The sequence below is a fragment of the Pseudorca crassidens genome, chromosome 15 (genome assembly GCF_039906515.1).
Source record: "Pseudorca crassidens isolate mPseCra1 chromosome 15, mPseCra1.hap1, whole genome shotgun sequence".
Taxonomy (NCBI): domain Eukaryota; kingdom Metazoa; phylum Chordata; class Mammalia; order Artiodactyla; family Delphinidae; genus Pseudorca; species Pseudorca crassidens.
The window spans coordinates 21,912,646-21,935,676 of NC_090310.1; the positions used below are offsets into that span (position 1 = coordinate 21,912,646).

A 23,031-nucleotide genomic window follows, 5' to 3' on the forward strand; every position below is an offset into this window, starting at 1 on the left:
AGGACCCAGAGAGGCCAGGCAACTTGCCCATGATCACACAGCTTCATGAGTAGCTGGTGCAAGTTGTGAGGCCAAAACTGAAACTTAGGTCTGCGTGACTGCAGAGTCTGTGTTCCTAATCAGGCCAGCATGCTATGCTTCTTCTCTCATGTGGGCTTTCTGTGCACAGTGGGTTCAAGGTCATGAAACTCTCTTCAGGTAAGCATCTGAGCTGCCTTCGAAGGCAGAATCAGGACCAGTGGGGAAAAACTGCCCGGGGGTAATTTCTATCTCCTTATCTGGAAATCTAATGTGTTCAGCTGCCTGCAAAATGGCCCAGCTCCCCTGAGAGGTGGTGAGCTCCTCACCGTTAGGAGTGTTCAAACAGTGGCCAGAAAACTACTTGGCAGAAAACTACTTTTCTAGAGAGCATCAGACTGTTGGGAAAAAATGGCCTTGAAAGTTCCTTCTATCCCAGCTCTCTCAGTCATGTATGATTCCTTCACAGCCTTAAAAAATGTAGAGTTTTTTTCCTCCTAACTTCCTTTTGTTCTGTCTTTCGCTGCCCCCAACACTAGAGTGTAGGCTCAATGCAGAAGGAATATCTCTCTTTTTTTTTTTTTTTTTTTGCTGTACGCGGGCCTCTCACTGCTGTGGCCTCTCCCGTTGCGGAGCACAGGCTCCAGACGCACAGGCTCAGCGGCCATGGCTCACGGGCCCAGTCGCTCCGCGGCATGTGGGATCCTCCCGGACCAGGGCACGAACCTGTGTCCCCTGCATCAGCAGGCGGACTCTCAACCACTGAGCCACCAGGGAAGCCCCAAGGAATATCTTTTTTTAAGTGTTGTATCTTTAAAAAATTTTTTTGTTTACTGTTATATGTATAGTGCCTACCACAGAGCTTGGTAACTACAAGACATAGCATGAACTCAGTAACGAAATATTGAAAGATCAAAGAGAGAAACTCCAGCCAACAAATATGTACCCAGTACCATTAAAATCATTAGTATTTTCTGCGTGTGTCATAGGTTAGAGAATCGTTTCAACTTTTGCCAGCCATGCCATTTTCGGCATTGACATAGCTGACCCTGCACCCCTCCCACCTTCCTCTCTTTGTTAGGTGGCCGTCATGCAAGTAGAACTGACTGCCCTCCAACCCCAACTCATTCAGACCTCTGAGGAGACCGCTAAGATGATGGTGAAAATTGAAGGGGAGACGCGAGAAGCCGATGCCAAGAAACTTCTGGTGCAAGCCGATGAAGAAGAAGCCAATGCTGCTGCCGCCATTGCTCAAGGAATCAAGGTATAAACTGTGAGAGAGAAGAAAGGGAATCCGCATTTTCAGGGTTCATCTGTTATCTCACTAGAGCCTAACAAAGTCTTGCAGGATATGCATGGTCATGCCCATCTTGCAGAGGAAAGATGTGAGGCTTGAAAGGATGCTTTCCCAGCATCACACAGCTAGTAAATGACACCTGGCTCTCTCCAGGAAGCATTACTGTTTTACAAATACTCTCCATCTCGCTCAGCGTCAGGTCCTATAAGCCCCAACAAGATCTAACCTTATCTCTTATTACTTTCCCCTCATTGACTCTTCTGGCCACACCAGCCTCCTAGCTATTCCCCCAAACAAACACAAGGCATGTTCCCATCCCAGGGCCCTTGCACTGGCTGTTCCCTCTGGCTATCTCCTTCACCTCAATCATGTTTTTGCTCAGATGTGGCTGGCATGTCATAGGTGTGGAGTAAATATTTGTCACATGACAGATTGTTGAATCTAGAGGACCCCATTTGAAGGTAATTCTTATACCAAAGAAGAACAGTCCTGGGAAGGGCTTCACCTATATTCAGACATTAGAAGAAAATCTGATTAATGTTCATGTTATATATTTCCCCAAGCACTTTCAAGTATACGGTTCCATTATCACAATGACTTTGGACTTACTAATAACAGCCATCAATATCTAGAAGTCAACAACACTGAGGTTCAGTGGTGAATTGACTTTGCAGAGCCGCACAGCTAGTTGGTGGGATCAGACTCCAAGGCTCTTGGCACTTAGCTGAAGATGCTTGTCCCTGTGTCTCCACTTAGCAGTTAGAAATTTCTTCTGACCATTCTTCAAACAAGAGCTTGCTTCCAAATAAAATGGTTTGCTTACATTGGTCGATTCTTTTTAAGCTAATGGATCATTTCTTTCCCCCGTAACAAGGATAATAAATGATGTCAGGAGTACTGCAGAGTTGATTACATTTCATCCGCAAGCACTGTGCTTCACACGCCTCAAACAGCCCTACTGCTCTGTGCACTGCTAAGCCACAGAGGTCATTTTTATTTTATTTTTTGGGGTGTTTTTTTGGGGGGGCCTGTGTCAGGTCTTAGTTGTGGCCCACGCGCGGGGTCTTCATTGTGCAGCGTGTGGGCTCCAGAGTGTACAGACTCACGCGCTTCTCTCTAGTTGTGGCTGGCGAGCTCAATAGCTGCGTGTGCGGGCTTACTTGCCCCACCCTGCGGCATGTGAGATCTTAGCTTCCCGACCAGGGATTGAACCTGCACCCCCTGCATTGTAAGGCGGATTCTCAACAACTGGATCACCAGAGAAGTCCCCACAGAAGTCATTTTTAATTATAATTTTTTTAATCATAGAAACAAATGGTGTCACAACACATACAAAAGAATTTTTAAGAGCTCAACTTTAACACCTTTCCAATTTTCCAAGTTTTCCTCTACTTCCTGTTTATACACGTGGATAGTTCTGGTATTGCAATCATAGCATAATTGTGATTTGCTTTATGCTTTTTAATTTCCTTAACAGCTTATCACAAATGTTTTTCCAAAATGTCATATAATCATTTTAATGACCATTTTAAGTAGGTGCTTCACCTCTCAAGTGGCCATTCCCCTATTGGGCGTTGAAGTCTGTTCCTTCCTGCCTTGTTTTCAGTGTTTCCAGAGTATCAACTGGAATCTCTCAACAGAGCTTTGGAGTTTTAAAAATGCAAATGCCCAGACCCCACCCAGACTGAATGAATCAGAATCTCTGGGTGTGGAGCCTGACCATGAGGATGCCCTAAATGCTCCTCAGTGACTCTGATGCAGAGTCAGGGTTGAGAATCACTGCTAGAGTTTGTAACTCTAAATGTTACAATTAGAGGCCTTTTGAGTCACTTAACAAACAAACTTGCTAGAATCCAGGCCTCAACCTTAGGAAAGAAGCAGAGCTACCGGGCCACTAGTTGTCTGGCACATTATAAGAAAGTGACACAGAACTATCAATAATAGGACACCAGGGGCACCTGGGATGGTTGAAATCTACTGAGAATCCAAAGATGTAGCTGAGCCAATACCTGTAGCCTCCTCGGCCACCAAACCCTTTCTGAAGCTGGTCATGAGAAGCAGCAGGGGGCAGCTCTGGTCCTTCCCCTCGTCTTGCACTCTGGCACATATCCTAGGGCTGAAGAAGGGGCAAACTAAGTTGCCCCTGGGACTGAGCCATTCTTACCATCCAAAGCAGGACGTTCCATTTTGATACTGGGGACATCTAACGTGGCTCATCTGGGGGTGGGGGTTAATATAAGGAAGCCAAATAAAACCTTGCTATAAATGTATAGGAAAAGCAGAAAACCTAAAATAAAGAATCCATGATATACACACGCGTGTATATATACACATGTGCACACACCTGTATGTAAGAAGGTGGAACCTCCTTTATTTTGTTTGCTTATCACAATAAACGTGCAGGACATAGACTTCGGCACATGCTACATTTAACATTCTCTTTTGAAGTTTCACTTCAGTCATGGCTGTGTGATCAGTCCCTGCGCTGGGAGACTAACAGAAAATTCACTGAGTGGGGAGCCAGGGGCCTAGGATTGGAGCTTGGCTCGTTGACTAACCAGCTTTGTGACCTTGGCTAACTCATTTTCCCTCTCGAGTCCTCGTTTCATTGTTGTTGTTGGAGGAGGATTTGGTAATTGAACTGCTAAATGCAGTTGTATTTGCAGGGGATTGGGTCCAGCCCTCCCCACCCCACCCCACCCCGGCCCCTGACCCCACAGATACCAAAATCCGCAGATGCTCAAGCCCCTGCCGTCTGCCCTCTGGACCCGTGGTTGCAAATCTACAGGTACAGAGGGCCAACTGTGATCTATGAAATTCTGAAATCTTACAATGTTAATCTTCCCTTTTTTAAAAAAAATTGAGATATAATTCACATACCATTAATACTCACCTTTTTAAATCATGCAATTCAGAGGTTTTAGTATATTCACAAAGTTGCACAACAATCACCACGATCTACTTCTAGAACATTTTCGTTACCCAAAAAGAAACCTGTACCCATTAGCAGTCGCTAGCCATTTCTCCCTCTGCCTAGCCCCTGGCAACCACTAACCTACCTTCTGCCTCTGTGGATTTTCCTTTTACGCACATTTCATGTGAATGGAATCATAGAGGGGGTGGCATTTTGTGTCTGTCTGGCTGCTTTCACTTAGCATAATGTTCTCAAGGTTCATCCGTGTTGTTGCACGAATTGTCACTTCATTTCTTTTTATGGCTGAATAATATTCCATTATGTTAGCTTTGCTTTCAAACAAAGAAATAATGGGCAAAACATATACGGTCTCCTTTTCCCAGAACTCACTACCCAGCTCTAATCTCTATCCCCATTCCTCCTCCTTAAAGTCTTGCCTTAAACTCCACCCTGTCCCCAGCTCCACCCCTACCCCATCTCTGAGCTACAGTGCATCCCAGACCCTCACCCCATCTCTGACATTCTCCCACCCCCCATGCCTTATTCTTCCCCAGACTTGCCCTAATCCCCTTCCCATCTGTCACTCACCCCTAGGCTTCATTCTTTACTTCATCTTCTCAACCCATCCTTGATCAATGGGTATGAGGTCACTGACTGCATATATCTCTTGGGAATTCGTTAAAAACCAAAAGCATGATTTTTTTAAGATCGCAAAACAGGTAAATTCTCAAATGTCCAAGGCATCCAAACCACAGCTCCCAAATGCGTGCATGCTTCCCTGCTGCCTGTGAGAGCCACCCTCGCCATGCAAACCTCCGGGAGGGAGCAGTGTCCTGGAAGGACACTGGGGCGGGAGGCACCTCTTCTCCCTTCTGCTGCTTCCCCCAGGAGCAGAGCTTGCTTCACGCCCGGTGTGCCGGGCGCCAGGCACTCACCCCTTCTGTCTCTGTACCGCCTGCAGAACGAATGTGAAGGGGATCTGGCAGAGGCAATGCCGGCTCTGGAGGCTGCACTCGCTGCACTGGACACCCTGAACCCGGCAGACATCTCACTGGTGAAGTCGATGCAGAACCCACCAGGTCCTGTCAAGCTGGTCATGGAGAGCATCTGTGTGATGAAGGGGCTGAGGCCAGAGAGGAAGCCGGACCCTAGTGGCAGCGGTAACCACCCCACAAACCCGCACCCCTCCCGACCCAGCGGCCTGCACGGGCTGTGCTCCCCTGGCAGGAAGGCTGCCAGCACCCCCGCTCATCCGGCCCCAGGCCTGCAGGCAGTATCGTGGTGTCTTGGGGGAAATAAGAAAGGCACCAGGATGCGTGTGCGCTCACTTGTGTTTCTTCACCATCCTCTCTCCTCTCAGTCAGTAAGGAAAATGCAGCCATCTTTGGGTGAAGCCAAGCTCAGTCAAGGCCCCTGCCTACAAATCATTACAAAAATGAAGGTCATGGAGACAAGAGGACTGATAGAGAGCAAGCACACAGAGTAGTGTGTGGGTGAAAGGAAGAGAGAGAAACAGAAAGAGCTAGAGAGAGAAAGATAAAGGAGAAACAGAAAAAGAGACAGACACAGAAAGAGATACCCAGAAGAAAAACAGATAAGAGAATGAGACAGAGACAGAGACAGAGAGATGGAGAGAAAGAGATAGAGACTGAGAAATAAATGGGGAGAGACCCAGACACCTAGACGCCTTCATATGCAAGCACATAGACACGAAGAGATCCTGAACAGGGAGAGGGAGGTTGGGAGGGAAAGAAATCAGGAGGGAGAAAGACAAAAGGTGGGGAGGTGAATGAGGGAGGGAGAGACTCTTAACCATGTCAGATATAGAGAGACAGAGAGAGAAAGATATGGGCGGGAGAGAGAAACAAACAAAAACAGGCAGAGAGACAGAAAAGCTGAAAGTGAGAAATGGAGACAGAGACCCCCAGAGATACAGAGACATACGAAAATAGAGAGTGAGTGGGAAGAAAAGAGACCAGAAAGACGAGAGACAGAGACAGGGAGACAAAGACACACAGAGAGAACAGGAGAGGTCTGGGTTGGGGACGGGGTGAGGAGGAACAAGAGCTGCTGGTGAAGGATTAGAGGGAGAGAGACAGGGGCAAGGGAGGGAAAGACTGAAACTGATGGGCCTGAGGAAGACAAGGAAACAGAAACTTAGAAGAGGAGAGAAAGGAATAGGGGAGGGAAAGAGGAAAGCTTATATAATCAAGCCTTAGAAGCATGAATAGGTGAAAATTCATTCTTAAAATCCAAATTAGATGCAGGATCTTGCAGTAAAACCAGTGTCTTAGAATTGAACAAGGACTTTATAAAACATCTCCAGTGATATTTCCTATCTTTTGAATCTTCGTATCCTTCAAACAGTCCTGCTGTTCCTCCATTCCTTCCGATGTGTTAGAAATTTCTGATCCCTCATTTGGGAGACTCTGGCTTCTGCTTCCCATTGTTTATCATTCCCTCTTCCTTGGCTGGTTTCAGGCCAAATAACACATGAAGAAATGCAAAGGTGATGAGGATTGACAAGCAGGGAGCAGACATTACAGGAGACTCCTCTAGGGAAGCAGCTGAGGTATAATCTGGCTACACCCTGGAATCACCTGGCAGTTTAAAGAATGCTAAAGCCCCTGCCCCCACTCCTAGAGATTCTTATTCCTTTGGTCTAGGGTGTGGCCTGAGCATTAGTATTTTTCTTAAAGCTCCCAGGTGATTCTAAGGTGCAGCCAGGATTGAGAACTGCTGAGATACGCAAAGCATGGCCAGGTCACAAAAAATCCGTTCTCTTCCTGTATCATTGATGGTGGGCACAGGATGCATCATTCACCTTTCTTATTTTAAAATTGAAATGAATTTTGGGTACTATTCATGTAACCCACAGAATTTAGCCAGTACATTGGGACGGAGCAGAAGAGCAATTAAATTAGTTTTGGGTACCTTGAATTTAAACAAAGCAGATCATTTCCTAGAATGCAAACAAAAACTTTCATGGGAAATATTTCTTTGGTGTCTAAGCTTGCTTTAGGAATAGGACATATTTGACCTGTTGTACCTAATATGATATCTCAAGTACAATTTTTTTTGATGAGCCTGAACTTGGCAAGGGTTTATAATTACCTGAGTCAAAGAGTTTGACTTTTTTCTAACACATTAACAAAAGGAGCACTGCCCTGGGATGGGATCTGGGCTCACTCATTCATTAGTCAGCATGAAGGCTGCTAAGGTGAATAGGGCCCTGCTTTGTTTCTGGGCAGACCAAGGACAGCCTTCTGTTTTGTTGCAAGTCTGCAAGCTGCTTCCCCCACCCTCACTCTTTGTCTGGAGACAGCCTCACTCACTTACTCACTCACTAGAAGGACTGATTCATCACAAGGACAGCCTAATGCGCTCCATCTGACCCACTTCCCATATTTGAAAAAGAATATCAAAACACATAGCCATGGATCCGGTTGCCCTCTTCATCTGTGACTGGGATAAGGGGCAACATTCATTCAATACATACTGAAAACTGATAATTAGGCACTGTGCCAGATTGTAGTAAACACAGAAGGAGCATACAAATTTTTTTAAATGTGTACTTGATTTATTATATTATGTTAGTTTTTGAGTGTACAGCATAGTGACTCAAAATTACTTTAGATTATATGCCATTTAAAGATATTATAAGGGGACTTCCCTGGTGGCGCAGTGGTTAAGAATCTGCTTGCCAATGCAGGGTGCACAGGTTTGAGCCCTGGTCTGGGAAGATCCCCCATACCACGGAGCAACTAAGCCTGTGCGCCACAACTACTGAGCCTGCGCTCTAGAGCCTGCGAGCCACAACTACTGAGCCCGTGTGCCACAATTAACGAAGCCCACATGCCTGAAGCCCATGCTCCACAACAAGAGGCCACCGCAATGAGACCATGCACCACAACGAAGAGTAGCACCTGCTCGCCACAACTAGAGAAAACCTGCGCGCAGCAACAAAGACTCAGTGCAGCCAAAAATAAATAAATAAAATATAAATTTTTAAAAAAAAATTTAAAAAAAGATAAAGTTATTATAGGAATAAACCTACCTAAGGAGACAAAAGACCTGTATGCAGAAAACTATAAGACACTGATGAAAGAAATTAAAGCTGATACAAACAGATGGAGAGATATACCATGTTCTTGGACTGGAAGAATCAACATTGTGAAAATGACTCTACTACCCAAAGCAATCTACAGATTCAATGCAATCCCTATCAAACTACCAACGGCATTTTTCACAGAACTAGAACAAAAAATTTCACAATTTGTATGGAAACACAGAAGACCCTGAATAGCCAAAGCAATCTTGAGAATGAAAAACGGAGCTGGAGGAATCAGGCTCCCTGACTTCAGACTATACTACAAAGCTACAATAATCAAGACAGTATGGTACTGGCACAAAAACAGAAATATAGATCAATGGAACAGGATAGAAAGCCCAGAGATGAACCCATGCACATACGGTCACTTTATGTTTGATAAAGGAGGCAAGAGTGTACAATGGAGAAAAGACAACCTCTTCAATAAGTGGTGCTGGGAAAACTGGAAGCTGCATGTTAAAGAATGAAATTAGAACACCTTCTAACACCATACACAAAAAGAAACTTGAAACGGCTTAAAGACTTAAATGTAAGGCCAGACACTATAAAACTCTTAGAGGAAAACCTAGGCAGAACACTCTATGACATAAATCACTGCAAGATCCTTTTTGACCCACCTCCTAGAGAAATGGAAATAAAAACAAAAATAAACAAATGGGACCTAATGAAACTTAAAATCTTTTGCACAGCAAAGGAAACCATAAACAAGAGGAAAAGACAACCCTCAGAATGGGAGAAAATATTTGCAAGTGAAGCAACTGACAAAGGATTAATCTCCAAAATATACAGGCAACTCATGCAGCTCAATATCAAAAAAACAAACAACCCTATCCAAAAATGGGCAGAAGACCTAAATAGACATTTCTCCAAAGAAGATGTACAGATTGCCAACAAACACATGAAAGGATGCTCAACATCATTAGTCATTAGAGAAATGCAACTCAAAACTACAATGAGGTATCACCTCACACCGGTCAGAATGGCCATCATCAAAAAATCTACAAACAATAAATGCTGGAGAGGGTGTGGAGAAAAGGGAACCCTCTTGCACTGTTGGTGGGAATGTAAATTGATACAGTCACTATGGAAAACAGTATGGAGGTTCCTTAAAAAACTAAAAATAGAATTACCATATGATCCAGCAATCCCACTACTGTGCATATACCCTGAGAAAATCATAATTCAAAAAGAGTCATGCACCACAATGTTCATTACAGCACTATTTACAATAGCCAGAACATGGAAGCAACCTAAGTGTCCATTGACAGATGAATGGATAAAGAAGATGTGGCAAATATATACAATGAAATATTACTTGGCAAGAAAAAGAAATGGAATTGAGTTATTTGTAGTGAAGTGGGTGGACCTAGAGTCTGCCATACAGAATGAAGTAAGTCAGAAAGAGAAAAACAAGTACCATATGCTAACACATATATATGGAATCTAAAAAAAAAAAAAATTCTGAAGAACCTAGAGGCAGGACAGGAATAAAGATGCAGACGTAGAGAATGGACTTGAGGACACGGGGAGGGGGAAGGGTAAGCTGGGACGAAGTGAGAGGGTGGCATTGACATATATGCACTACCAAATGTAAAATAGCTAGTGGGAAGCAGCCACATAGCACAGGGAGATCAGCTCGGTGCTTTGTGACCACCTAGAGGGGTGGGATAGGGAGGGTGGGAGGGAGACTCAAGAGGGAGGGGATATGGGGATATATGTATACGTATAGCTGATTCACTGTGTTGTACAGCAGAAACTAACACAACATTGTAAAGCAACTATACTCCAATAAAGATGTTAAAAAAAATAAAATGATGCCAATCTAAAAAAATAAAGTTATAATAAAATAGTGACTATATTCCCTATGTTATACAATATATCCTTGTAGCTTATTTACTTTATTCGTAGTCGTTTGTACCTCATAATCCCCTTCCCCTATATTGCTCCTCTCCCCCCCCTCTCCCCACTGGTAACCACTACTTTGTTCTCTATATCTGTGAGTCTGTTTGTTTTGTTATATTCATTAATTTGTTTTGTTTTTTAGATTCCACATACCAGTGATAACATACAGTACTTGTCTTTCTCTGTTGGACTTATTTCCCTAAGCATAATAGCCTCCAGATTCATCCACATTGCTGTGTGGCAGTATTTCATTCGTTTTTATGACTAAGTAATATTCTATTGTATATATATATACCATATCTTCTTAATCCCATCGTCTCTTGATGGGCACTTGGGTTGTTTCCATATCTTGGCTATTGTAAGTAATGCTGCCATGAACCTTGGGGGTGCATGTGTCTTTTTGAATTACTGTTTTTGTTTTTTCCAGATATATATCCAGGAGTGTAATTGCTGGATCAATTTTTAGTCTTTTGAGGAACCTCCATACTGTTTTCCATAGTGGCTGTACCAATTTACATTCCCACCAGTGTATTTGAGGGTTCCCTTTTCTCCACATCCTCTCCAACATTTGTTATTTGTGGTCTGTTTGATGATAACTGTTCTGACAGATGTGATGTGATACCTCACTGTGGTTTTGATTTGCTTTCTCTAATAATTAGCGATGTTGAGTATCTTTTCAGTGCCTGTTAGCCATCTGTATGTCTACTTGGGAAAAATGTCTTTTCAAGTCTTCTGCCCATTTTTTGGTTGGATTGTTTGTTTTTTAATATAGAGTTGTATGAACTGTTTATATATATTGGATATTAACCCCTTATCAGTCATATCATTTGCAAATATTTTCCCCCATTCAGTAGGTTGTCTTTTTGTTTTATCCATAGTTTCCTTTGCTGTGCAAAAGCTTTTAAGTTTCATAAGGTCCCATTTGTTTAGTTTTGCTTCTGTTTCCTTTGCATTAGGAGATGAATCCAAAAAAAATATTGCTATGATTTATGTCAAAGAGTGTTCTGCCTATGTTTCCTTCTAGGACTTTTGCGGTTTCCAGTCTTATATTTAGTTTTTAATCCATTTTGAGCTTATTTTTATATATGATGTGAGAAAATGTTCTAATGTCATTCTTTACATGTAGCTGTCCAGTTTTCCCAGCAGCACTTATTGAAGAGGTTGTCTTTTCCCCATTGTATATTCTTGTCACCTATGTTGTAGATTAATGGACTGTGAGTGTGTTTATTTCTGGACTCTCTATTCTGTTCCATTGATCTTTGTATCTTTTTTTTTGTATCAACACCATACAAGGAGTCAAGGACTGTGATACCTTCAGCTTTGTTCTTTTTTCTCAAGATTGCTTTGGCTATTCAGGGTCTTTTGTGGTTCTATGTATGTTTTAGGATTATTTATTCTAGTTCTGTTTTTGGTATTTTGATAGGTTTTTGCATTAAATCTATAGATCCCTTTGGGTAATATGGACGTTTTAACAACATTAATTCTTCCAATCCAAGAACGTGGGATATCTTTCCATTTATTTGTGTCGTTTTCAGTTTCCTTCATCAGTGTTTTATAGTTTTCAGAGTACAGGTCTTTCACCTCCTTGGTTAAGTTTATTCCTAGGTATTTTATTCTTTTTGACATGATTTTAATGAGATTATTTTCTTGCTTTCTCTTTCATTATTAATGTATAGAAAAACAACAGCTTTCTATATATTAATCTTGTATCCTGCAACATTATTGAATTCATTTATCAGTTATTTATTGGTTAAATTTAATTTATCAGTTAAAATTATTATTTTTCTTGGAGACTTTAGGGTTTTCTATATATAGTACCATGTCATCTGGAAATAGTGACAGTTTTCCTTCTTCCCTTCCCTTCCACTCCCTTCTGGGTGCCTTTTATTTCTTTTCCTTGTCCGATTGCTGTGGCTAGGACTTCCAATAATATGTTAAATAGAAGTGGCCAGAATGAGCATCCTTATCTTGTTCCTGATTTTAGAGGAAAAGCTTTCAGCTTTTCACCATTGAGTATGATGTTAGCTGTGGGTTTGTCATAAATGACCTTAGTTATGTTGAGATATGTTCCCTCTATACCAATTTAGATGAGCGTTTTTAATCATGAATAAATATTGAATTTTGACAGATGCCTTTTCTGCATCTATTGAGATGATCATGTGATTTTCATCTTTGGTTAATGTGGTGTATCACATTGATTGATTTGTGGGTATTGAACCATTCTTGCATTCTTGGAATAAATCCCACTTGATCATAAAGTGATCTTTAGCTCTGAAGTGAGCCTCTTACAAGCAGCTCTAAAGTGAGCCTCTTATAAGCAGCAGTCTTGTTTTTTTATCCAATCAGCCATTCTGTGTCTTTTGATTGGAGCATTTAGTCCATTGACATTTAAAGTGATTATTGATAGGTATGTACTTAATTGCCATTTTGTTACTTCTTTTCTGGTTGTTTTTGTAGTTCTCAGTTCTTTTCTTCTTTTAGTCTCTTGTGGTTTGATCATTTTCTTTAGTCTTATGCTATGTTCCTTTCTATTTTTTGTGTATCTATTGTAGATTTTTGATTTGTGGTTACCATGGGGGTCATATATGTTGACCTAAATTGTATCTACTTGTCTTAAACTGATAGTCATTTAAGCTTGAACACATTCTAAATGAGCTATGTTTTTCTACTCCCCTCCCCCATGTTTTGTGTTTTTGATGTCATACTTTACATCTTCATGTTTATCCCTTAACTGTTTATTGTAGTTATAATTGATTAAACAATTTTTGTCTTTTAATCTTATTTAAGCTTTTAAGCTTATTTAAGTGGTTGATCCACAGCCTCTTCTATATATTTGCCTTCACTAGTGGGATTTTCCCTTTCCTATAAATTCTTACTTCTTGTTATAGCCTTTTCTTTTCCACTTAAAGAAGACATTTTAACACTTCTTTTAGGTTTGGCTAGTATTGCTGAACTCTTAGGTTTTGCTTGTCTGAGAAGTTCTTTATCTCTCCTTCAATTCTGAATGATAATCTTGCTGGTAGAGCATCCTAGGTTGTAGGGTTTTTCCTTTAAGCACTTTAAATATATAATTTCACTGCTTTCTGGCTTGCAAAGTTTCAGCAGGAAAATCAGCTGATAGCTTTATGGGGGTTCCCTTGTATGTGACTCTGTTTTTCTCTTGCTACCTTTAGAATCCTCTCGTTAATTTTTGCTATTTTAATTATATGTCTTGGCATGGGTCTCTTTGGGTTCACCTTGTTTGGGACTCTCTGTGATTCCTGGACCTGGATATCTGTTTCCTTCTTCAGGTTCAAGAAGTTTTCATCCATGATTTCATCCAATACATTTCGCCCCTTTTCTCTCTCTTTCTTCTCCTTCTGGAACCCCTATAATTCAAATGTTGGCACATTTAATGTTATTCCAGAGATCTCATTCATTGCTTCCTATTTTTCTTCTTATTTGTCTTTCTTTCTGCTCTTCTGATTGGGTGATATCTGTTATTCTATCTTCCAGATCACTAATGTGTTCCTCTGTATCATCTAGTCTGGTGTTAATTCCTTCCATTGTGTTTTTCATTTCAGTTATTGTATTCTTAGCTCTGACAGGTTCTTTTTTTTTTTTTTTTTTGCAGTACGCGAGCCTCTCACTGTTGTGGCCTCTCCCGTTGTGGAGCACAGGGGCCGGACGTGCAGGCTCAGCGGCCATGGCTCACGGGCCCAGCCGCTCCGTGGCAGGTGGGATCTTCCCAGACCAGGGCACGAGCCCACGTCCCCTGCATCGACAGGCAGACTCTCAACCACTGTGCCACCAGGGAAGCCCCCGACTGGTTCTTTTTTATATTTTCTAGTTCCTTGTCAAAATTTTCACTATGCTTATTTATTCTTTTCCCAAGTTCAGTTAGCATTCTTATTACTAATGCTTTGAACTCTTTATCTGGTAAATTATTTATTCCTGTTTCATTAGTTGTTTTTTAGGGTTTTTTCCTTGTTCTTTTGTTTCAAACATATTCCTCTGTCTTCTCATTTTGTTTAACTGTCTCTGTCTCTATGAAAGTACATGAAACAGTTACCTATCCCAGTCTCAAAGGAGTGTTCTTGTGTGGGAGTGTCCCTTTGCAGTCTATGTGTGCCCAGTGGCTTTGGTGGAAGAGCTGAATCTTGAAGTGAGCATGGGTCACATCTTTCCCCAGGGTCTGCTGGCAGCTATCACCTTGGTGGGAAGGGGGCTGGAGATGGAGGGGCTAGAGCCAGAGCTGGGTGTGAGATGAGCCTTCTCCTGTGCTGAGTGGTCATCACCACCCCGTCAGGGGCAGGGCAGGTCCCATGGTGCTGGAGCAGAAGCCCTGCGGGTTGGGTCCAAGCTGGTTCCATTCTCTGTAAATGTGTGTTCTCCCCCTCCCATCAATGGCACCTTTATCCCAGAGGGGAGCAGTTCTGGAGCGAGGGAGGCCAGAGCAGGCACCCTGTGTGGGCTAGGTGTGTGCTGGGATGGTCCCAGCACACCAGTCGGAGCTTCAGACAGCTCCTAATCCACTGCCTCCATGAGCTCCAGCAATGGATACCCTCATCCCATTAAGATGCAGTGCCAGGTCTGGACCAGCTCGGTCCACCCCCACCCCACCCCCACAAGTGCACACTCTCCGCAGCAATGGAAGCCTTCACCCTAGTGGGGAGCTACACCAGAGCTAGAGGAGCTGGGGCAGGCACTTGGTGCAGGCCGGGCACATACTGGGGCTGTGGTGGGAAGCTGGTCAGTGCCCCAGGCAGTTTCAATCTGCTTTCTTCATCGTGTTCCCGGGAGTAGGCAAGCTTGTGTGCACTCTTTATGAGTGGTGTCTCAGTTTGTCCTAAAAGTTCCACTGGTTTTCAAATCAGCTGAAGGAATTTATCTTCCTGGTGCCAGACCCCAAGCGTGCCCAATATGTGTTTGAACTCCTCACTCCCAGGGAGGATCTCCAAGCCTGTGATATCCCCTCCTCTTCTGTATCTCCTCCTAGGGGCACAGGTCCCAACCTCATTGCTTCTCCTCCCTTCCTACCCAACTCCATGCGGATCTCTGTTTATAGCCTTGGTTGTAGAAGAGTCTTTCTGCCAGTCTACAGTTGGTTTTCAGTGAGATCTGCTCCACGTGTAGATGTACTTTTGATATGTTCATGGAGGGAAGTGAGCTCAGTGTCATACTACTCCGCCATCTTGTTCTCCCCAGAAGCTTACAGCTTTGAGGGAGAGACAGACAATCAAAACTAAACCAAAAAAAAATCACAGATTGCCGTCAATGCTATAAAGAGAATGGATGTTCTAGCCTCTGAGATGAAAGAAAATGTTCCACAGAGAGGTGGCTTTTAAAATGAGCCTGAAGTCTGGCCAGGAGCCATCTAGATGCCATTTACAGCCTAGGTTAAGAGCTCATGGTAGCGAAGCACTTGGGATCATCAAGGAATTGAAGCAAGGTTCTTGTGACTGAAGACCAGGGAGCAAGGCAAAGATGAGGTGGGGAAGGTTGGTGGGCCACCCAGACCATGGTAAGAAGCTTGGGCTTTTTTTTTAAATTAAGATTGTATTTTTTCAGAACAGTTGTAAGTTCATAGCAAAATTGAGTTGAAGATACAGAGATTTCCCATATACCCCCTATTCCCATACATGCCTAGCCTCCCTCATTATCAACATCCCCCACCAGAGTGGTATATTTGTTACAACTGATGAACCTACATGGACACATCATTATATCCAAAGTCCATAGTTTACATTAGTATTCATTCTTGGTGTTATACATTTTACAAGTTTGCACAAATATGTAATGACATGTATCCATCATTATGGTATCATACAACATATCTTCTGCCTAAAAATCCTCTGTAAGACCTTGGATTTTTTTTTTTTTCTTTGCCAAATATGAGAAGTAGCCACTGCAGGGCTGTAAGTTTCAGGCAGAATGTCTTAATAATAGTCTTATCTCTGTTTTTTGTCCCAAACAGGTAAAATGACAGAAGATTACTGGGGGGTATCAAGAAAGATTCTCGGAGATCTGAAATTCTTGGAGAGTCTTAAGACATATGACAAAGACAACATCCCACCAATGATCATGAAGCGGATCCGGGAAAGGTTTATCGATCACCCGGATTTCCAGCCGGCTGTGATTAAAAATGTGTCATCTGCGTGTGAGGGTCTGTGCAAGTGGGTGAGGGCCATGGAGGTGTATGATCGTGTGGCCAAAGTGGTAGCTCCTAAACGGGAGCGGCTGAAGGAGGCTGAGGGGAAGCTGGACACACAGATGCAAAAACTGAACCAGAAGCGAGCAGAGCTGAAGATGGTGGAAGGCCGCCTCCAGTCCCTGAACGATGACTTTGAAGAGATGAATACCAAGAAAAAGGCGTTGGAGGAAAACATTGAAATCTGTTCCCAAAAGTTGATCAGAGCAGAAAAACTGATCAGTGGTCTTGGGGGAGAGAAGGACAGATGGACAGAAGCTGCCCGGCAGCTGGGTGTCCGCTATACTAACCTGACAGGGGATGTGTTGTTGTCCTCTGGGACCGTGGCTTACCTGGGGGCCTTTACCATGGATTATCGGGCTGAGTGCCAAAAGTGGTGGTTGGCCCAATGTAAGGACAAGGTCATCCCCGGCTCCAGTGACTTTAGTCTTAGCAACACATTAGGAGACCCTGTAAAAATTCGTGCCTGGCAGATTGCTGGGCTGCCCACTGACTCCTTCTCCATTGACAATGGCATCATTGTATCCAATTCCAGGCGCTGGGCCTTAATGATTGACCCTCAGGGGCAGGCCAATAAGTGGATCAAGAATATGGAGAAAGCAAATAGGCTGTCAGTCATCAAGTTCTCGGATACCAACTACGTGAGGATGCTGGAAAACGCTCTGCAGTTTGGTACCCCGGTCTTACTAGAAAATGTTGGGGAAGAGCTGGATGCCTTTATTGAACCCATCTTGCTCAAGTCCACATTCAGACAGCAAGGGGTTGAGTACATGAGGCTTGGTGAAAACATCATTGAATATTCCAGGGATTTTAAGTTATATATCACAACCCGTTTGAGGAACCCACATTATCTCCCTGAAGTCGCCGTGAAAGTCTGTCTCCTCAACTTTATGATCACCCCCTTGGGCCTCCAAGATCAACTCCTTGGCATCGTGGCTGCCAAGGAGAAGCCAGAACTGGAAGAGAAAAAGAACAAGTTGATTGTGGAAAGTGCCAAGAACAAGAAGCAGCTAAAGGAAATTGAAGATAAGATCTTGGAGGTCCTTTCCCTTTCTGAGGGCAACATCCTTGAGGACGAGACTGCCATCAAAATTTTGTCCTCCTCCAAACTGCTTTCCGAAGAAATCTCTGAGAAACAGGAAATTGCTTCAGTGACAGAAATGCAGATCGACGAGACTCGGATGGGCTACCAGCCAGTGGCTGTCCACTCTGCCACCATCTTCTTTTGTATCTCTGACCTGGTCCACATTGAAACCATGTACCAGTACTCCCTGACATGGTTCATAAACCTCTACGTGCACTCCCTGGCCCATAGCAGGAGGAGCGAGGAACTAGAGCTACGAATTGAGTACATCATTGAACATTTCACTCTAAGCATCTACAACAATGTCTGCCGCTCTCTGTTTGAGAAGGACAAGCTGCTTTTCTCCTTCCTCTTGACGATAGGCATCATGAAAGAGAAAAAGCAAATTAACGAGGAAATTTGGTACTTTCTTCTAACTGGAGGCGTTGCCCTGGACAACCCCTTCCCCAACCCAGTTTCCGAATGGCTGTCTGAGAAGGCGTGGGCAGAAGTGGTTCGTGCATCCGCGTTGCCAAAACTGAAAGGCCTCATGGAACATTTGGAACAAAATGCTAATGAATGGAAGCTCATCTGTGACTCAGCCTGGCCCCATGAGGAGATGTTCCCTGGATCTTGGAAACTTCTTCCAGGTTTGGAGAGGATGGCGATTCTCCGATGTCTGCGGCCTGACAAAATGATTCCAGCCATTCGGAAGTTCGTTGCTGAACACATGGGAAACGTATACACTGAAGCCCCTACGTTTGATCTCCAGGGGTCCTACAATGATTCCAGCTGCTGCATACCACTGATATTCGTGTTGTCTCCGGGTGCAGACCCAATGGCAGGTAAGGGCAGAATGTTGTGTGAGGAATATTAAAAGCCCAGAATGCATGGATGGATGACAATAGCTTGTCCCTTACAGCAGGAATCTCAAATTCAAATGGCTTTGAGGGTCAAGCAGTTAACAGACTAAGGCAGGGCTGGGGCAACATAAGACTTCTTCTCCTGCCTAAAGCGGGCAGCTGCTACTCAGCTCTTGTGCATTGTGCCGTCTGATAATGTGATCTCAGGATGACCAGATCATCTGCTTTTTCAAGAGCAACCAGAAAGGTAGAAATCACCCATTTTTAAATCCTGATATCTCATTCAGATTTTTTCTTAAAAAAAGCCAGGGCTAGATTGAGCCAAGTGACTGCTAGTTTATCACCTTTGTCTTAGACCATTTTCTCAGACTGTTGCTTCTCTCAGCTACGCTTCTTTCTTTTCTTTCAATTTTTAAATATTTTGAGTAATTAATGCTGCATGTAGTAAAAAAATAAAATAAAATCAAACAACGCAAAAAGTATAGGACTATGGCTCCATTTTGTCCCCTCAAGGGACATTTGGGGAAACATTTTTGTTGTCAAAACTAGGGGGTGCTACTGGCATCTAGCAGATAGAAGCAAAGGATGCTGCTAACTGTCCTACAATGCCCAGGACAGTCCCCCACAACAAAAGATCATCCAGCCCAAAATGTAAATAGTACTGGGGTTGAGAAACCCTGGTATAAAGTGAAAGGTACATCTTCCTCCTAACCCTCTTAGAGACAACCACTACTAACAGTTTGTGTATGTTTCCAGAAAGTGTTTGTGCATTATAAAAGGGTGTGAGTTGTTGACAGAAATAGATTCGTTTTCTATTCTGTTGGGGAATCTTAAAGCTTTAGTTTTCTCTGTTGCTGAATGAAGAAAGAATACCAGAAATGCAAATGACATAGTTGGCAGTTCTGTGAAAGCTGAGGAATTTGACATGTATCCTGACCCGGTTAGAAAGCCAGCACTTCTCCTCAAAGGCAATCAGAGGAAGGCGCTGAAATGAACTGGTACCCTTTCCAGGTTCCTACACCCAAATTATTGTTGTTGTCAAAGCTCAATTCATGACCCCTTTCTAGCATCTTTTCTCCTTCCCCTGTGTCCTTTCTGTGGCAGGCTTATACAAGAGAAATGAGGGGAAACCAGGAAAAGTAGAGAAGAGAAATGGGGACAAGGTCAGAATATGGTCTGTAAAATGATGATGCTGTGTTGGGAGAGGACAGGCCTGTAAAATCCAACGGTGTATGTAGCTTGTTACTGTCCCTCTGTGCTAGAGGCTTGATTAGATTCAGCTGGGATAACTTCCCAGGAAACTGCAGGTACTGTGTCCCTCAGAGTGTGCCGTATTAGGAGGCACATACTGTCTGGTCATCTTTTTTCATTAAGATTGATCAGTGGGTTCAGGCATTGTCAGTGTGCTTCAGCTCGCGACTCCTCCACCGCCTCCTGTATAAAGTTTCCCATCAGCCTTTCACCTAATATGGTGGTTCTCAATCTTGGCTGCCCATTGAAAGCACCTAGGGAGCTTTAAGAAAATCTCCATGGAAAGACAAATACCATATGATACCGCTTATATGTGGAATCTAAAATATGGCACAAATGAACCTATCTATGAAACAGAAACAGACTCGCAGACATAGGGAACAGACTGGTGGTTGCCTAGGGGGTGGGGGGTGGGAGAGGGATGAGTTGGGAGTTCGGGGTTAGTAGATGCAAACTGTTATATGTAGAATGGATGAACAATAAGGTCCTATTGTATAGTGCAGGGGACTATATTCAGTATCCTGGGACAGAACATAATGGAAAAGAATGTAAAAATGAATGTATATATGTGTATAACTGAGTCACTTTGCTGTACAGCAGAAATTAACACAACATTGTAAATTAACTATATACTTCAGTAAAAAAATAAATCAAAAGCAGTCAGTGAGAAAAACAAGATTACCTCTAAAGAACAGCAGTTAGACTGACAGCAAATGTTTCAATAGCAACAGTGCAATTTGTGGAATAATACCATCATTGTGCTAAAAGAAAGTATGCAAACGTAAAATCTATCTTTCAAGAATGAGGGTGAAATAAAGAGGACATCTCAATTAAAAATTGAAAGAAAGAAGAAAAAAAAAAAGAAAATCTCCATGTGCAGGCCTCACCCTCAACCAATTAAGTTAAAATCTTTGTAGGTGAGACCCAGGCACTGTGTTTTATAAAGCTTTTCAGGTAATTTCAGTGTGCAGCCAATGGGAACCACTGACCTAATGGTTTTATCAGCCTTAGAAAATCATTCCCCAGATCCATTATTTCATTAGGGGCTGCAAAATGATGATATTTTAATTCTATCATTCCTCCCACATTTATTAGCTGGAACTCTTCTATAAAGAAGGATTTTTCTTTATCAACTCTTTAGTTTACTCTAAATATAGTTCAAAAAGGACAGGCAGAAAAGATGCTTGGTTCATACTCTTTATTTACCAGCTTTCAGAATAGTGAATTGGTGCCCTAGTGACCTCCAAAGTTACTTAAGCAGTAAGATGGGGGTTTTTGGTACGATTATTAATGTATTAGTTTTAACATATTGGATGTTTCCAATATAGTGGTATTTTACTCCACTGCTGTCATTATTCTTTTTGATGCTCAGATTATTCAGTCATTGGCCTGTGGTAGCACCTCTGTATCAATATCCTTTTCACATACGCCAGTGGTTTTTGATAACTTCCTCGCTGTGTAGAACTACCATATATATTTCAGGCTTATCTTGAACAAATGTTTCTCCAAGGAACTCCAATTCCTTTAGCAGGTGATGGTATTTGGAGACCTGGGGTTCCCATCACTACGGAATGCATCATTGATTGCAGACCTTACTTTCCACTAATTCTCTTTTCGGCTGTATCTAACCTGCTTTTTTAATCAGTGCTTTGAGTTTTTATCTTCAATGACGGTGCTTTCCATTTCTAGAAGTTTTGTTTTGTTCCAAATCCATGTATCTTTGTTTTCCATAGAACTCAGAATTTTGTTTTCCATAGAACTCTGAATTTTAGGCTACTGACTCAAGAAGCAACGTGGAAAAAGTAAACAATTCTTCAGTGAGAAATTAAAACTCAGGGGTGTAGATTTACAGTACCCTATGGTATGGGATTCTCAAGCTGAGGAATTTCCCATAAAATTGATCCAGAAATTTCCCATAAAATTGATCCAGAATGGCAAGATGCTGGGGACACCAGTGTCTGCATATGCAAAATTGTTCTGTTAGGGCACTCCTAAAACCCAAGATGTATCAGACTCCCACAAAATAACACAAACTTGCTGATTGTGAACTCAACAATAAAAAATTATAAACTACATGAGGAAATACATAAGGCATAATCACTATAAAGGCATAATCAGCCCATAGAACAATCAAAAGAATTAACCCCCAGTATTCTGGGGGTATCATGGGCTGAACTGTGTCCCTCCCAAATCTGTATGTTAAAACCTAATTCCCAGTACCTCAGAATGTGACTGTATTTGGAGATAAGGTCCTTCAAGAGTTAGTTGTGAGGGCATTAGGGTAGGTCCTAATCCAATATGACAGGTGTCCTTATAAGAGAAGATTAGAACACAGACACACTGACAGGAAGAAGACCATGTGAGGACACAGTGAAAATATGACATGAGAAAATGGCCACAAACAAGCCAGGGAGAGAAGCCGCAGAGGAAACCAACCCTGCCAGCACCTTGATTTTGGATTTCTAGCCTCCAGAATTGAGAGAAAATAAACTTCTGTTGTTTAAGCCACCCAATCTTTGGTTGTTTATTATGGCAGCCCTAGCAGATTAATATTGTCTCTAAAAAAGATCATAAAAGAAACGCATCTAAAAATCATTAAAGAAAGAACACAAAGCAGATTTCTGGCCTTCTTACATGAGAGTGCAGTCGTTTGAAGATCCTAACTTTATAAAAAAGTCTCAGTTCTAGCATCCCACCCCTTGTAAGTGCGAAGCTATATTCCCTGTGGACAAACTCCAACCACTAGACTGGTGAAATAAAGTATTGTATTTTCCAAAGGTGAAATACTATATAACCATGAAAAAGAATATGGCCTTTATATATGTACTGATGTGGAAAAGATCTAAGTGTAAAAAGCAAATATAGTGTTCTACAATTCATGTAAGTATAATAGTGTATACACATTTACTTAAATGCGTGAAATATCTCTGGAAGGACTCACAAAAAGGTGTAACATCGGCTGCCTCTGAGGAAAAGAGATGTGAAAGAGATCTATTTGAAATTTCACTGTCCAAATACCTGTTTTCCTAGTAAAATAAATTTACAAAAACCCAGTTCCTAAATGAACTTATTTGCAAAACAGAAATAGAGTCACAGATGTAGAAAACAGGCTTATGGTTACCAGAGGGTAAGCGGGGGAGGGATAAATTGAGAGATTGGGATTGACATATACACACTGCTATATATAAAATAGATAACTAATAAGGACCTACTGTATAGCACAGGGAACTCTACTCAATACTCTGTGATGGCCTATATGGGAAATAACCTAAAAAAGAGTGGGTATATGTATATGTATAACTGATTCAGTTTGCTGTACACCTGAATCTAACACAACATTGTAAATCAACTATGCTCCAATAAAAATTTTAGAAAGAAAACCCCAGTTCCTAGTTCTTTGGTTATGTGCTAGCCTTTCTAGT

The 23,031-nt window shown here is 42.3% G+C and overlaps 1 protein-coding gene across 4 annotated transcripts in view; it reads left to right on the forward strand.

Annotated features, from left to right (window-relative positions):
• DNAH3 (dynein axonemal heavy chain 3) overlaps positions 1-23,031 on the forward strand; it is a 194,658-nt gene that overhangs the window by 154,290 nt on the left and 17,337 nt on the right. For all 4 annotated transcript variants that reach the window (XM_067706433.1, XM_067706435.1, XM_067706434.1 and 1 more), the window contains 3 exons: positions 1,100-1,282; positions 5,191-5,389; positions 16,199-18,340. In XM_067706433.1, coding sequence (XP_067562534.1) covers positions 1,100-1,282; positions 5,191-5,389; positions 16,199-18,340 — 2,524 coding nt within the window. The remainder of the gene's footprint in view (positions 1-1,099; positions 1,283-5,190; positions 5,390-16,198; positions 18,341-23,031) is intronic.